This window comes from Cebus imitator, unplaced genomic scaffold (genome assembly GCF_001604975.1).
Source record: "Cebus imitator isolate Cc_AM_T3 unplaced genomic scaffold, Cebus_imitator-1.0 Scaffold442, whole genome shotgun sequence".
In the NCBI taxonomy this organism is placed as follows: domain Eukaryota; kingdom Metazoa; phylum Chordata; class Mammalia; order Primates; family Cebidae; genus Cebus; species Cebus imitator.
This window is the reverse complement of record NW_016107757.1, coordinates 1,579,603-1,595,152: the sequence shown is the minus strand read 5'-3', so window position 1 is coordinate 1,595,152 and position 15,550 is coordinate 1,579,603. Positions and strand designations below refer to the sequence as shown.

Genomic DNA, 15,550 nt, shown 5'->3' with positions numbered 1-15,550 from the left:
ATTATGACGTTTTGGATGTTGCCCACAAAATTGGGATCATCTAAGCTGAGTCCAGCTGGCTAATTCTAAATATATGTATATCTTTTCACCATAAAAAAAAAAGAAATACATTTTGTAAGACTCTATGTGCCATAGTGATTATCTAATAGATTTGGCCAAAGTAAACTGAGAACCCCCTGGAAAGGATTCATAATTCTATATGCCATTAAGAACATTCTTGATTCACAGGAGGAGGTCAAAATATCAACATTAACAGGAGATTGGAAGACATTCATTCCAACTTTCATGGATGACTTTGAGGGATTCAAGTCTTCAGTGGAAGAAGTAACTACAAATGAAATGGGAAGAGCAAGAGAATTAGAATTAGAAGTGAAGCCTGAAGCTGTGACTAAACTGCTGCAATCTCATAATAAAACTTGAATGAATGAGGAGTTGTTTCTTATGGATGAGCAAAGAAACTGGTTTCTTGAGATGGAATCTACGTCCAGTGAAGATGCTGTGAACATTGCTTGAAATGACAACAAAGGATTTAAAATATTACACACACTTAGTTGATAAATCAGCAGCAGGGTTTGAGAAAACTAATTCCAATTTTGGAAGAAGTTCTACCGTGGGTAAAATACTATCAAACAGCATGTCATGCTACAGAGAAATTTCTTATAAAATAAAGAATCAATTTATGTGGCAAACTTCATTGTTGTCCTATTTTAAGAAATTGCCTTTGCCATCCCAACCTTCAGCAATCATCACTCTGATCAGTCAGCAGCCATCAACACTGAAACACGATCTTCCACTAGCAAAAAGATTACTACTCACTAAAGGCTCAGATGATCATTAGCATTTTTAGTAATAAAGTGTTCTTAATTAAAGTATGTACATTTTTTTAGACATGATACTATAGCAAACTTAATGGACTATAGTATAGTATATGCTGTACTGTATACAACAAATATTTTGGTTTCCTGGTACATATATACCATAGTTTACAATACATTGTATATATGCATTGGGAAAACAGAATATTTGTGTGGCTTGCTTCATTGTGATAATATGCTTTATTTCAGTGGTCTGGAACCTAACCCACAGTATCTCTGAGATACACTTGTACATATTTCCCCCCTTATTGATTCTCAAAAATAAATAATTTTAAGAACTGAAGAAAAACTAGAGATGAAAAGAGAGTATACCCAGATAATGAAAGGCAAATGTAAGTTAGTAAGATACTATAAAAAAGAAGCCACAAAGTGCAGGAAACGATGAAAGAAGAAAACTTTGAATAGCAAAAAAAAATTAGCAGGAGAGTCTTAAGATCCTTTCTCACAGAGGGAAAAGAAAAAGAAAAACAGAAATGACACTTTTATGACATATACAGTCAACCAAAGACAAGAGATAATTAAAGAATTGTGAGGCCAAGAGGCAATAATCTCAGTTTCAAAAGTGCCTATGGGATATATGGCAATATCCTGTCTCAAGATTCTAAGGCGGGGAGCAGTGGCTCACGCCAGTAATCCCAGCACTTTGGGAGGCTGAGGTGGGCAGATCATGAGGTCAGGAGTTCAAGACCAACCTGGCCAACATGGCGAAACCCCATCTCTACTAAAAATACAAAAATTAGCCAGGTGTGGTGGTACACGCCTGTAATCCCAGCTACTCAGGAGGCTAAGGCAGGAGAATCACTTGAACCCTGGAGGCAGAGGTTGCAGTGAGTCAAGATCACGCCACTACACACCAGCCTGGGCTACAAAGCGAGACTCTGTCTCCAAAAAAAAAAAGATTCTAATTATACAATATTCCTCAGCTTTCTTTAAAAGATATAATGGCAAAACATACACATATAAAAAAGATATGACTTATCTATCTTTTCAGTTCATGATAAAAAGTATGTTTATATATATACTCCATTATATTACTGAGAACCATTGCAAAAAAGAATTCAAAGGAAATAACGGGTCCTATAAATAAATAATATCAGATAGACTTCTATACCAGTTTAAAAGACTCTCATAAGACAATAGGACAACTTTTAAAAATGCCAAAATGAAATGAACATCTGTCTCAAAGTAATAAAGGCATTGATTTGTTCCACATATTTTATAACAATGAGAACAAAAAGCTGTTTAAAAAAGAAGCTGCATTGTATTAGAAAATTTTGTTAAAGCACATTTTTATCCTTAAAACAGCAACTTTCTACTATAAAACACAGGAAATGACACAACTATCATTAATTTTTATTTCTTACATTAACCCAATAGGAAATCATATCAGATCAATTCAAAAGAATTGTTAAAACAGACCCTTACAATACATTATGATTTTGCATCATATCAGAGAAAACTAATACAACTTATCCTGAATTGTTCCTAAGTTTTCACAAATTAAAATATGTCCAATACTGTCCCAAGGGCTCACCTGGGAGCAAATCATGTTACTACTAGAATAAGAGAATCCTGAATGAAAAGCAACTGCTGAAGAAAAAAAAAATCTAATGGAGAAACAGAAGAGTCTTCTGTTGATAAAACTAAGATCTGTAAAAATGCAAAGAAGAGACTAGAATGAGAGAAGTACAAAGTAATGTCATAAAGCAAACTAGCAGTTAATACAGGGGTTTGAGATACGGTAGTTTCAGCTTATCCAAGAGCAGTCCAGAGTAACACCTAGAAATGGGATTAGTGAGATGTCACACCCATTCCCAATTCCCACCATGGTTGCATGGTACAATAAAAGAATCTCCTCTCTCTTTGAAAACAATATACTAAATAAATACCAAACAAAAATCCATCTTATGAAAATTTCATACTTTAATGAGAATATGTTCAACAATGAATAAACACAGCTCAATGGGGACAGTTATTGTTTAGAATTACATTAAGTCTAGCTCTTTCATCATGTCTACCACATGTAACAATGAAGAGAGAAAAAGACTCAAGGTGACAGGGGACAGTGATCCCTGCAGAATAAATCAAGGTTAAACTTTAAAATACTGTTCTTATATTACATAGAGTATAGATAGTAAGCTTAACCAATGAAAATTATAATGCACGGCCAACAAACATATGAAAAAAAAAAGCGCATCATCACCAGTATAGAGAAATGCAAATCAAAATCACAATGAGATACCACCTCACTCCAGTTAGAATGGCAATCATTAAAAAGTCAGGAAACAACAGATGCTGGAGAGGATGTGAAGAGATTGGAACGCTTTTACACTGCTGGTGGGAGTGCAAATTAGTTCACCCATTGTGGAAGACAGTGTGGCAATTCCTCAAGGATCTAGAACCAGAAATACCATTTGACCCAGTAATCCTATTACTGGGTATATACCCAAAGGATTATAAATCATTCTACTATAAAGTCACAAGCACATGTATGTTTATTGCAGCACTGTTCACAATAGCAAAGACTTGCAGCCAACCCAAATGCCCACCAATGATAGACTGGATAAAGAAAATGTGGCACCTATACACAATGGAATAGTATGCAGCCATAAAAAAGATGAGTTCACGTCCTTTCAGGGACATGGATGAAGCTGGAAACCATCATTCTCAGCAAACTAACACAAGAGCAGAAAACCAAACACCACATGTTCTCACTCATAAGTGGGAGCAGAACAATGAGAACACATGGACACAGGGAAGGAAACATCACACACTGGGGCCTGTCGGGGGTTGGGGAACTAGGGGAGGGACAGCATTAGGAGAAATACCTAATGTAGATGACAGGTTGATGGGTGCAGCAAACCACCATGGCACATGCATACTTATGTGACAAACCTGCATGTTCTGCACATGTATCTCAGAATTTAAAGTATAATAATAAAAAGAAAAAAGAAAGAAAAGAAAAATATAATGCACACATAATAACTTGTTTGGCTTGTTGTCTACAATATTCAAGAATAGGTATCATAATACTAACAGTTTTAAGAGATTAAATGCAAGATACATTGTTTCTCCAGACCAGTTTATAAAGAAAATTATATAACATATACTTTAGTATCATAGAAATATACACTTGTTTTGCTAATTAGAACTTGTTGATTCCTTAACAAATTCAATCCATCAGTCAACCCATTATTGAAGAAGGAAAAGAAGAAAAAAAAAGAATGGAGGTGAAGGAAAAGAAAAAGAGAAAGAAGGGAAGAGGAAATTCTTCTAAAGTATTATAATTTCAGCAATGTATCAGCAATTCCTGTAACAGTTTTTTGAAGGGAAGAACTTCTAAGAAAGTCAGTCTATGGGGTTTAGAAACCTTAAGTTCTAAGCTTCCTAATTAACCTGCTTAGAATATCAATTGAGCTTCCTCTTCCTCCTTCCCACATACCTTTTTATCTTTTATCCCTTTTTCTCTGCCTCCCCCTTCCCATTCTCTCTCCCTCTCACTCTTTTCCTCTCTCTCTCTTTCTCTCTTTCTGTCACACACACACACACAGACACACACGATGTGTTTAATTTCATTATTAGTTCAAATTAAGGTAATACAAAAGAAACTGTCTACAGCAATGATAGAAAGAATAAAAATGCACATAAAGTTAAATAAGTCAAAGAGCCATATCATTTATTGGGTACATTCCCAAAACTATTCTTGTTGTAAATAAACCAATTCTGTCTGGTCTGGACAGGTGTGGCTTCAAAATCTCAGAGACAGTTTACTTCTGTCACTGGTATTATTAGAAACAGCAGGGAGAGGAAACAATCCCAATCTTAAATCCCAGTGTGCAAAAATCACAATTCTAGGTGTTCCAAAATTTTATATAACATTGTCCATCTCTACAAACATCAGCTTGGATAAGGCATCTCAGTGATTATAATTTTTCTCAACATCCCTAACAAATCCACAGGTAGAAGAATTAAACACCATGCAGACATAAGTTTCACTTTACCCAACAATTCATTCAGAGCTTTAGTTTCAGATTGAACCAACTCATGTAGCTGGACATTTGGATCTATATTAACCCAGTGCAGCAGAGTTCAAAGATGTTCATATAAATGTTGATTCAAAACTCTTGAGAAACTCTTTACATTTGATCTCATCTTTCATATCGGATTAAAACAAAACAAAACAAAAATACCACCAAACTGCTAAATTGGTTTGGCAAACGAGTCCCAAACTAGAATCCTTTGGAACTAAGTTAACCTGGAGTACATCTAAGCTAAATTAAATTCCCAAGGTCGGATTATAATCAACTATGCTTCAGGAATTCACCAGATCTTGATCAAGTCCAATAATAAACGTTGTTGAGGAGGAAGGAAAAAAATAGGTGTTCGCCGCATTTGGGGAACTTGCCAGTCATGTTATTAGATAATGCATGTATCTGGAAAAGCACAATAGTCATGAAAGTTGTGCTTTATCAAAAAAATAAATCCAAATAAGAAATCTATTTTTTAACCAAAAGATACATGATAAAGCTATAATTTTGTTTAGTGCAAACTAAATTACTTTGCTATCTTTCACAACTCTGTAATTAGCTTGATAAACATTAAACCCATAAGGAAGAGTTCCAATGTACAAGTTTCTTTTTTAAAGATTGCTTAAAAGTAACCTTTAACTAGCTAAGAAAACAAGCCAAAGAAGATTCCAAATCTGCGATAAGAAATCTATTCTTATTACAAATGGTGATATAAACAACCTGATTTATGAAACTGTAAATGTCTATCAATAAATACTATGCTCCTACTTCCTTTTACTTTAGCAAAATAATATTACTGAATGATGTACCAATGAAACTGTATTACAATAAACATTCCCCCCAACTGAAGCAAAACTTTACTCTCAAATGGAATAATTTAAATTACAAGTACCAGAACCAAGAAAAGGGAGAAATATTATATAGGAACCTCATAGCCCACCTTTCTTCTTGACTGGCATTCTTGGGTCTTTTCGCTGCCACAGGATTCAAGATCTCTTTTCAAGTCTCAGTTTGATCCAACTGGATTGAGGCCAAGAGCCAGGTAACTGTTGCAAACCACTTCACTGTTCAGTTTTGAAATCCAGGCTGAGTCTTCTATGTCAGACAAAGAAAATAATGATGTATTTTTCCCACAACTAAACTTCATACACTGCCCAGAGTTTACAGAAAAGTAATTTTTGAGTTTTTCAAGTTTTTCAATTTTTAGACTGTTTTTAAAAACTGGGAAAATTACTGTAAACATAAAAAACGGTACTCAAATTCCGCCTCAGCAACATTTTTGGAAGTTCAATAACTAACTCAATTAAGGCACAAACCAAATTTAGACAGCTGTCTCATGACTTTATACATGGTCAAATTCAAAGATGATGATAAAGATCCTCAAATCTGTCGAGAAAAATTTAACCCCCACCTCCCAAAAAACTCTTTTAAAAACCTCTTTGACTCCAGTCTCTAAAAAGGTAGGTGAGTTTGAACAGTTTTCTGGGGCAGAACACACACTGAAAAGGCCCCCTTCTATTTACTGATCAGAAGTTCCAGATCTCACCCTCTCAGTAACTCAGGATCCAGCCTGCTGTCACTTTCATTTTTTTCTTCTGTGCTCTCCAAGCCCCCAGGCTTGATCCTTAATGCCCCTCTGATTCTGATCCTCCCATGTATTAACCGAGAGGATTGAAAAAAAGGAAAGCAATCCCTTGGCATGGAGACATTAAAGTGACAGTACTACTCAATGGGCACTTGATGCAGGATGAGTTGGCGAAGGAGATTTCTTCACATTGGAGTCATTCACATTATGCCATCTCTTCGCATGCAAGCAGCTCCCTATCCGGCAAGGAAAAACACTGAAACTTCAAGAGAAGCCAAACCTTCTCCCAGAGGTGTTTTCAGAGACGCCGTAGTAGTATTAGACATGTAAGCATAAGCTATGCAAACGGTCCGCGATTTCCTAAATGAGAAAGTGCAGCTGCTTGGCTTTCACATCCACCTTTTCTCTCAATCTCTCTTCAAACTACCCACCTTCCTTTTGCAGAAAAGACAGGACATTTCTCTGCCACCGCTGACCACCCCTGCCCAAGCCCCGTTCTTTTAGGGAAGAGCACTGAAATGTCCTGCACCCTTCACGCGATGAAGTGTTTCCTCAGGCAGGAGCAACAGCAGCACTAGAAATTATATAACTCTCGAATTTGGCTTTTCTAAGACATGGAGACTGGAGGGTCGGGGGTTGCCGGTCTGGGAGATACTGCTGGGCATTTAACGCTCACAAAATAGCGTCAGGCCTTGCAGTGCCCCCCACCCCGAGACACTGCTGACAAGCGGGTCTTCTCAGTGGGTAGTGGGCAAATTTCTCTCCGGTCTCTTTCCAAGCGGGGCTTAAGGATGGAAATGAGGGGACTACAGACTGGGGAGAGGAGTCAGACGGCTGGGAGGGGAGGAGGCTAGTCGGGGCTGCTCTGATGGCGCTTGGCGGCTGGTTGGGGGTTTTGAGGAGGAGGTGCCCGAGAAGCACAGCTTTAACACACAGGCCAGGTCAAAGGGGCGAGTTCCCTCAATGACTGAAAGGTACAGGCAGCTAGTTCCCAGCTAACAGAGCTGCCCTGAGGAGAGGCAGGAGCGCAGCAACATTCCAAAATTCGGACCGCCCCATCTTACCCGCAAGACGCGGGCAGAAGCGGTAGCTAGACTGACAAATAGCAAGAGGAGGAAATACTCGACTGGCGAGGGGGGCGGGCCCGCAAGCCTCTGGACCTCTTCTAAGCAAATGAGTGGCCGTAATTTCTAGATTCTGCGCCCAATCACAGTCAGGATGGAGGGCGCGGCTTTTGACTGAGTTGGGGCCGGCCCAGGCTGCAAGCGAGTGGCGTGAGCCGTAAATCAGCACCACTTCCCGCCCAGGGCGTTCTGGGTCCCCGCCCCCTGCAAGTCACGTGAGCCATCAAAATGGCGGCGCTCGGGCATGAGGTTGGGGCTAAGTTGGATTCAGGTGTGCAGCCGGTGGGAGCTGAGGAAGCGCCCAAGGTAGGCGGAAACCCGAAGTGGTATAGTGAGGGTGATTTCTGCAGCTTCAAAGTGTTGGCAGACTCTTCTAAGATGATACATGTAAAGGAGTTTTGAAAAGTTAAAGAACACAGCTCCCAAGTCCATGCAAGGAGCGGTCGATTAAGTCTCCAGTTGCTGTGGAAAGAGGCGGAGAGAACGTAGAACACCTAAAATCAAGTCCTCATTATCTGCAGTTTGTTTTCTCTTGTCTCCAGGTCTTTGCAAAGGCCTTTTCTTCAACTTGGAATATTTTCCGGCTTCTATCCATCCCAACTCCTGTGCCAAATTGTTCTCTTTCGGGCATTGATTTAAATGTCACTTCCTCCGGGAAGCCTTCCCATGCTTCCTCTGGCTAGATCGTTTGCCTTTTCTTGGTTTGCTGGGTTTTTTGTTTATGTCATTCTCTCATTCTGCATTTAAATTGTTCTAAACTCTCACTACGTTGTGGATTCCCAAGGACGGGATTACCGGGAGGCCTGGCATATACCAGGTATGCCCTAAATGATGAGCGAACATCGAATGAAATTCTAAAGGTTAGGTGAAATAATACACCTGAAAGCACTACAAAACCGTCAAATGCTTTGCAAACTATAAACCTACATATATGCAGTCTTAGTGGTATAAATGTGGTGATTAGTTGAGTGGCCTTAAAAGGGGAGGGGTGTAATGAAAGCAGTTGATTCTTCGACAGTGCCTTGGAAAGCTTAAGCACTCAATAAATATTTCCTGTTTTGTTTTCAGTATTCAGTATTTGCTGTCCTGTAATCATAATCCTGGGTGTCTGTTTTCCCTATAGAGAGTTTAGGGTGTAGACTAGGTAGGAGATTAGTAGAGGATGTTGCCTGGAAGTTTGTTTTGTTTTTCGTTTTTGGTGGGAGATTGGGGACTTCAATGAATTGGATGAGAGCAGAACAAAAATTTATCTAAGGTTTATGGTTACTCATGTTATTGGCATCTGCCCTTTTAGTACAATAGATGGGTTAGGTATAGAATCTCCCTTAGATGTTACTGTCTCTTATACTTTACATTTGGGTGTCAGGGAGAGGCAAAAGATTAAGTCTAGTCCCTGAAAATTTGTAATTTGTAAAATCTTTTACCTTTTTTCCACCTGCCCTCTCCAGAAATGTTACAGAAAAATATCGAGTACAGTTGTGCAATGATGCAGACAAAGAAACTGGTCCATTATTACTCACTGTGTAACACCATGAGAAGGTTAAAAGGAGCCCATACCTTCTGTATGTTGATGCCAGGAGCAGGAGCTGTGGATAATTAGTTGGCCCTTCTGTAGTTAGGATTGGTACATACTGCTCATTGAGCAAATGAGTATTACAGTGATATTCAATGTATGTCCGTTGACTACAGCATCGGAAACCCTTGGTGGTATTAAAATGGAGAGTCTACGCCTCATCCTACGCTAATTGAATCCAGTTATCTCAGGAGGGAGTTCATGAGACTGCATTTCAAATAAATACCCCACGTGATTCTTGTGCGTGCTGAAGGTTGAGAACCACTGGTTTATTAAGTATCTTCTGTGTTCATTATGCTTCATCCACTCTAATTCTCTTGCCTTAATTTGAGATTTAGTATTTGCCTTTAATATAAACATTAAAATTGGGATTAGTGTAAATTTGTGAAGAGGCCGTTTGGCTAATTTAGAGGAAAAAGAGTAAGAAGCACTGAACTTAGCATCAATAGACCTTCCACTTGCTGCTGTAGTAGGTAAACATTTGCAACCACATGTTTGGATTTAACAAATGTTATTAAGACTTTTCACAGAGACCCTATAGTCTTGCCCAGAGCAAAACTTCAGAAAGGATCCTGTCTGAGAGTGCAGGGTTTGCTTTTTTTTTTTTTTTTTCTGAGACGGAGTTTCGCTCTTGTTACCCAGGCTGGAGTGCAATGGCGCGATCTCGGCTCACCTCAACCTCCGCCTCCTGGATTCAGGCAATTCTCCTGCCTCGGCCTCCTGAGTAGCTGGGATTACAGGCACGCGCCACCATGCCCAGCTAACTTTTTGTATTTTTAGTAGAGACGGGGTTTCACCATGTTGAACAGGATGGTCTCCATCTCTTCTCCTCGTGATCCACCCGCCTCGGCCTCCCAAAGTGCTGGGATTACAGGCTTGAGCCACCGCGCCCGGCCGTTTTGTTTTTTAACCTCTCTAGTTTCTGTTAAGATGCTACTGGCCAAATCTTCCTGGTCCTTTGACATTGGCAGCTGTCTATTTATCACACTTAGGACACAAGAACCTTACAACCGAGGAGTCCAGTGCCATGGGCCTCTGCTCTGCCACATGCCCATTTCTCACAAAGGCTCTGCTTCCACCACAGGTGCTAATAGGGAACGGGATATATAATTTATGTACTCCAAAGTAGTAGCCACCATCCACTGCCTGTTCCCTTTCTGGAGCAGTGTCCCTCTTTCTGATTTTCTCTCTAGCTGTTCTCCAAGGCAATCCCTGCTCTCTCCTACCTCTCCAGGAAATACAACACTATTTCCAAAATAAGCTCAGTCTTTCAAGAGAAACTGAGGATAGAGATGTCAATAAGTAGCCACTGTTTCCACTTCCCCATCTGAAGAACTAGTAGGACAACTACAAAGGGCCTGACTACCTTCATGGAATCAGGAGAGGGGAAAACCGTAAGGAAAACAGAAACAGTATCAGGATGTCATCCTTCTACACTAAATCTTAAGGCAAGCGAACCTTTCAGAAACTCACTTTTCTCATCTGTATAGAGATAATCATCATACTACCAATTTCTTAGGTTCATGTGTGAATGAGAAAGCCAGTATCTGTGCATTGTAGGATGTTTAGCAAGAAAAAAATATATAACAAAAAGCCAGTGTCTAACAGATAATAAGAGCTCAGTGAATATTATTGAATTATTAACATAAAGTATGTGAAAGCAGATGACATAGTACCTGACACACTACTAAACTGTAAATGTTTTTAAATCTGAATCTGTAGAATTCTGTAAGGTATTATGTAATATTAATATCATTAGCTGTTATGGCTCTGGAATTTTCTTTTCCAGGATGTCAAGATGACAGCATATACGCATGGTCAGCCCAGTGCTTTTCTAGAAGACGTAAAACTCAGAAGATCAATGATCATAGAAATCATAGAAAAAAAATTTGAATGTCTTAAAAAAGAAATGTAAGAGAAATACCCAGGCTGAAAGTCAGTCATTTTATTTGCAAGTTTTTTGTATTGCCGTTGTTTCTGAGATGCAATTCTTTGTTATTTGTTCTGTTATCTAAGATCCTATTCTTTGTGTTGGTTATGAAGAACACATCTTTTAAAAAAAGAATGGGGAAAACAAGAAGAGATGAAAATAGTGGTTTGTTGGAATACTTGGGATTGTGGATAATTTCTTATGTTTCTTAAAAGTATCCAAAAGTATTGCTAAAACATTTGTGCACTAAATATATTTTAATTAAAAGTAATTAGGAGAAAACCCTTTGGGGGGGTACTTATATTTAATTGGTGAATAATTATAATCAGTTTAGGATTGATTATTTCAGTCACAGTACTTAGTACAGCAAAAGGGAATACAGATTCCATGGTATAAATTCAGTCTCACATTACCATTTTGACTTTTTTTTTTTTTTTTTTTTTGAAATGGAGTCTCATTCTGTCACCCAGGCTGGAGTGCAGTGGTGCAATCTGGGCTCACGACAATCTCCATCTCCTGGGTTCAGGTGATTTTCTTGCCTCAGCCTCCCAAGTAGCTGGGATTACAGGCATGTACTACTACTACCACACAGCTAACTTTTGTATTTTTAGTAGAGATGGTTTCACCATGTTGGCCAGACTGGCCATTTTGACTTTTAAATGAACAGAGTTCAATAATAAAATCAAAGGACAATTGATCTTCGTTTCTGGATTTAGGTGTGCGTTTTGTTTTTTTTTCTTTTTGAGATGGAGTCTTGCTCTGTCACCCAGGCTGGAGTGCACCGCAATCTCGGCTCACTGCAGCCTCCGCCTCCTGGGTTCAAGCGATTCTCCTGCCTCAGCCTTCTGAGTAGCTGGGACTACAGGTGCGCGCTACCACGCCCGGCTAATTTTTTGTGTTTTTAGTAGAGATGGGGTTTCATGGCAGTAGCCAGGTTGGTCTCGATCTCCTGACCTCATGATCCACCCTCCTCTGCCACCCAAAGTGCTAGGATTACAGGCGTGAACCACCGCGCTCGGCCCTAGCTATGGGTCTTAATAAGAAAACTAGATCAGATTTTTTTAGATAAAGTTTTGTAAATCTTGGACAAATTATTTTAAATGTATCTGGACTAATGAAGAAATGGAAGGCCTAACCAAATGTAAACAGCTTTTTTTTTTAGATGAACTTAAGCAAAGTAACTCTTTTTAGTCACAGAAAAGGTATTCTTGGATTTGGGTAGCTCATCAAATTTGGCTACATTGGAACATATTTATATTTATTTGTGGCCAAAATTATTTAAAAGAGCTCTATTTTAGAACTACTCTAAATATTCTCAGAAAGAGAATCATGTCCTCTTATTAGAATACAAGTTCTCCGAGGGGTGGGGATTTTCTTTCATTTTCTTTTTTTCTTTTGCTTTGTTTACTCTCCTATCTTAAGCACTTAGAAATACTTTTCACATAGTGAGTGCTCAAGATATATTTGATACTGAGTAAATATACAATAACAACTTTTCAGGAAAGGCTATATCCATTAAGTTCAATGTTATAGTGAACTGAATTTTTCTTTTGTTCCATTAGAATACCAAATATATATCCTATGACATTGACTGGAACAGCAGCTGGTTGCACTGGAATATTCGCAAACTTCACGTTCAGACACACCTTCAAGGTCAAACATGATGCTTTGAAGACATATGCATCATTGGCTACAGTTCCGTTTTTGTCTGCTGTGGTTGCTCACAAGCTTCTTGTAATTGATGCTTTGTATTCAGGTGAATTTAAATTCACTATTGTATAATGTAGTTATATCTAAGTAAAGTTACTGATTAACATTATACTGTTGCTACTTCTAATAATAATTCTTTACATTTGTATATTGCTAACAGTTTACAAAGTACTTAATCGTATTTAATCCTTGCAACAATCCTCCTAATCAGGTAAATAGTATTTCCTTTTTATAGACAAGCAAGAAACCCAAACTGAGGCATGTTCAAGTAGACTAATAAGCAACATCCTGGGAAAAGAATTGGCTGTGGCTTACAACACATCATTTCAGTATCCTACCTCCTGCCACTTAGGTTTTGTGACATTCAGCAAGTCATTTCATCTCTGAGCCTCAGTTGTCTTATCTGTGAATTCAGACTAATAGTACTCACCTCACAGAATTGTTGTGAGAATTAAAAGATACTGTATGTTAAATGCCTACCACAATATCTGTCATGTTACCGGCTTTCCTGCTCGTAATAGTCATTTCCTGCCCCTCACCTGACCTTGAGTTACACAACTAGTAAGTAATAGAGCCTTTATCCCTCATTCATTCTTCAGGTCCCTGCTTAAATATCTTTTCCCTAGGGAGACCTCTGATTCACTCATTGCACATTAGATGTCTGGATATAGTCTCTATACAGTTTATCTTCAAAGAATTGTGTACACTTACAATTATTTAAATATTTGTCTAATGTATTTCTTCCCTATAAACTGGCCAGAAGGTGAGAGATCAGGTCTCTTTTATGTACCTAGCACATTCCTGATACATAGTAAATAATAAAAATGTTATCCTAGAATCCAGGTCTAGTCTGTTAGTTTAGTATTCTGTCATTATAAAATTGCGTGTGGCCAGGCGCGGTGGCTCATGTAATCCCAACACTTTGGGAGGCCAAGGTGGGCAGGTCAGTTTAGGCCAGGAGTTCGAGACCAGCCTGGCCAACACAGTCTCTACTAAAAATAGAAAAACAGCTGAGCCTGGTGGCGGCTTGCCTATAATCCCACCTACTTGGGAGGCTGAGGCAGGAGAATCGCTTGAACCGGGACCCGGGAGGCAGAGGTTGCAATGAGCCGAGATTACACCACTGCACTCTAGCCTGGGCAACAGAGTGAGACTCTTGTCTCCAAAAAATAAAATAAAACCGCTTCTACAACAATCACATGTATAAGAGGTAATTCTCTATATGATAAAGTATATAATAAAAAGTGTTTTTAAAATGTGCTGCATTTAGTCTTTTATATGCCATAGAGTTTGAATTTCTGATATTCTTTCTGTGGTTTACTTGTGGTTGAGGACAGTGCAGATAACTAGTCTGTGAGGTACAACACTATCTTAACAGCTCTTGAGTTTTAAAGGGAAACCAAATTTACTTTTGTTTTCCAGATAATATAAGCAAGGAAAGCTGTGTTTTAAGAAGTTTACTGATTGGCATAGTATGTGGTGTTTTACAACCCAATTCTTTGGCTTTTGTTAAAAATGGACGTCTGGCAACCAAGTAAGTTGCTCCTTTTCCTTCTTTTTTTTTTTTTTTTTTTTTTTTTTTTTTTTTATTTTTTTTTTTTTTTTTTTTTTTTTTTTTTTTTTTTTTTTTAAGGTTAATAAACTCTGTTTATTCTTTAGCTGTCTATGATATATTTGAATCAAAATATAGTAGTTTGGTATTTCAAATAGCTAACTTTTAACTTTTTGCTCTCTACATTACAGACTTAGAAAAGCAATGATCAGTTTTGGAGAAGTCAACAAACTATTAATAGCATTCATATCCAGGAGAAATGATTAACTCTTTTTTTTCTTTTTAGGTATCATACCATTCCACTGCCACCAAAAGGAAGGGTTTTACTCCACTGGATGCTGCTTTGTCAGACACCAGTTAAATTAATGCCAATTCCTATAGTCTTTCATATTGCGATTGGAGTAATTAGTAGTCTACGCTACTGCACAGTATTTGAAAACACACTTGAGAAAACTGTACCTGAAGAGTAACCAAAAAAATGAATGGTTGCTAAATTAGCAGAATGAAGTTTTTGTCAAGTGGACTCGGGCATTGCTGAAATTGTTAAAAGTAACTCTGAACAATTTGTTTCTGTGACTTTTACCTGGCATATAGCAAATACTCGATACATATTCAATATGCAATCAATAAATAAAAGTTTCAACTTACATGTAAGATTAAGTTTTATCTCCTCATGGTATGTCCATTTTGCCTAGTATATAACAGATAATAAATATTAAGTCTTTCAGTAAATGTAAACAATAAAAGTTTCATCTTTCCTCTGTGGAAATAGGTTTGGGCTTCAAGGTTTAATCTATGCAGTTATATATTTATTCATTCATCAAACATTTATTGAGCTATTTCTCAGGCACTATGTTAAGTATAATAAACATTCCAGCCGGGCACGGTGGCTCACATCTGTAATTTGTGAGGCCATGGCGGGCAGATCACCTGAGGTCAGGAGTTTGAGACCAGCCTGGCCAATATGGTGAAACCTCATCTCTACTAAAAAAAAAAAAAAAAGCTAGACATGGTGGTGTGTGCCTATAATCCCATCTACTTGGGAGGCTGAGGCAAGAGAATTGCTTGAACACAGGAGACAGAAGTTGCAGTGATCCAAGATCACACCATTACACTCCAGCCTGGGTGACAGAGCAGAAACTCAATCTCAACAGAAATAACTTTTTTCCCTAG

At 38.3% G+C, this 15,550-nt stretch overlaps 1 protein-coding gene and 1 long non-coding RNA gene across 5 annotated transcripts in view; one reads left to right on the top strand and one right to left on the bottom strand.

The window, feature by feature from the left end:
• Nucleotides 1–7,768, bottom strand: part of LOC108290756 — a 39,761-nt gene extending 31,993 nt beyond the window's left edge. For both annotated transcript variants that reach the window (XR_001819703.2, XR_005197180.1), the window contains exons 1-2: nucleotides 6,450–7,768; nucleotides 5,844–5,998 (exon numbers count right to left, since the gene is read on the bottom strand). This is a non-coding gene — a long non-coding RNA (uncharacterized LOC108290756). The remainder of the gene's footprint in view (nucleotides 1–5,843; nucleotides 5,999–6,449) is intronic.
• Nucleotides 7,769–7,780: 12 nt separating this feature from the next.
• On the top strand, nucleotides 7,781–15,115 carry TMEM126B (transmembrane protein 126B). Of its 3 annotated transcripts, XM_017510708.2 has the most exons (6): nucleotides 7,830–7,918; nucleotides 10,420–10,633; nucleotides 10,975–11,096; nucleotides 12,678–12,871; nucleotides 14,248–14,359; nucleotides 14,664–15,115. In XM_017510708.2, exons 2-6 carry the CDS (start codon nucleotides 10,556–10,558, stop codon nucleotides 14,845–14,847), a joined length of 690 nt encoding a protein of 229 aa, XP_017366197.1. In that variant the 5' UTR covers nucleotides 7,830–7,918; nucleotides 10,420–10,555; the 3' UTR covers nucleotides 14,848–15,115. The 3 variants fall into 3 exon arrangements, with proteins under 3 accessions (XP_037588080.1, XP_017366196.1, XP_017366197.1); XM_017510707.2 differs by lacking the exon at nucleotides 10,420–10,633 and having other exon boundaries at nucleotides 7,811–7,918; XM_037732152.1 differs by lacking the exons at nucleotides 10,420–10,633; nucleotides 10,975–11,096 and having other exon boundaries at nucleotides 7,781–7,918; nucleotides 12,678–12,768; nucleotides 14,664–15,035.
• The last annotated feature ends 435 nt before the right edge of the window (nucleotides 15,116–15,550 follow it).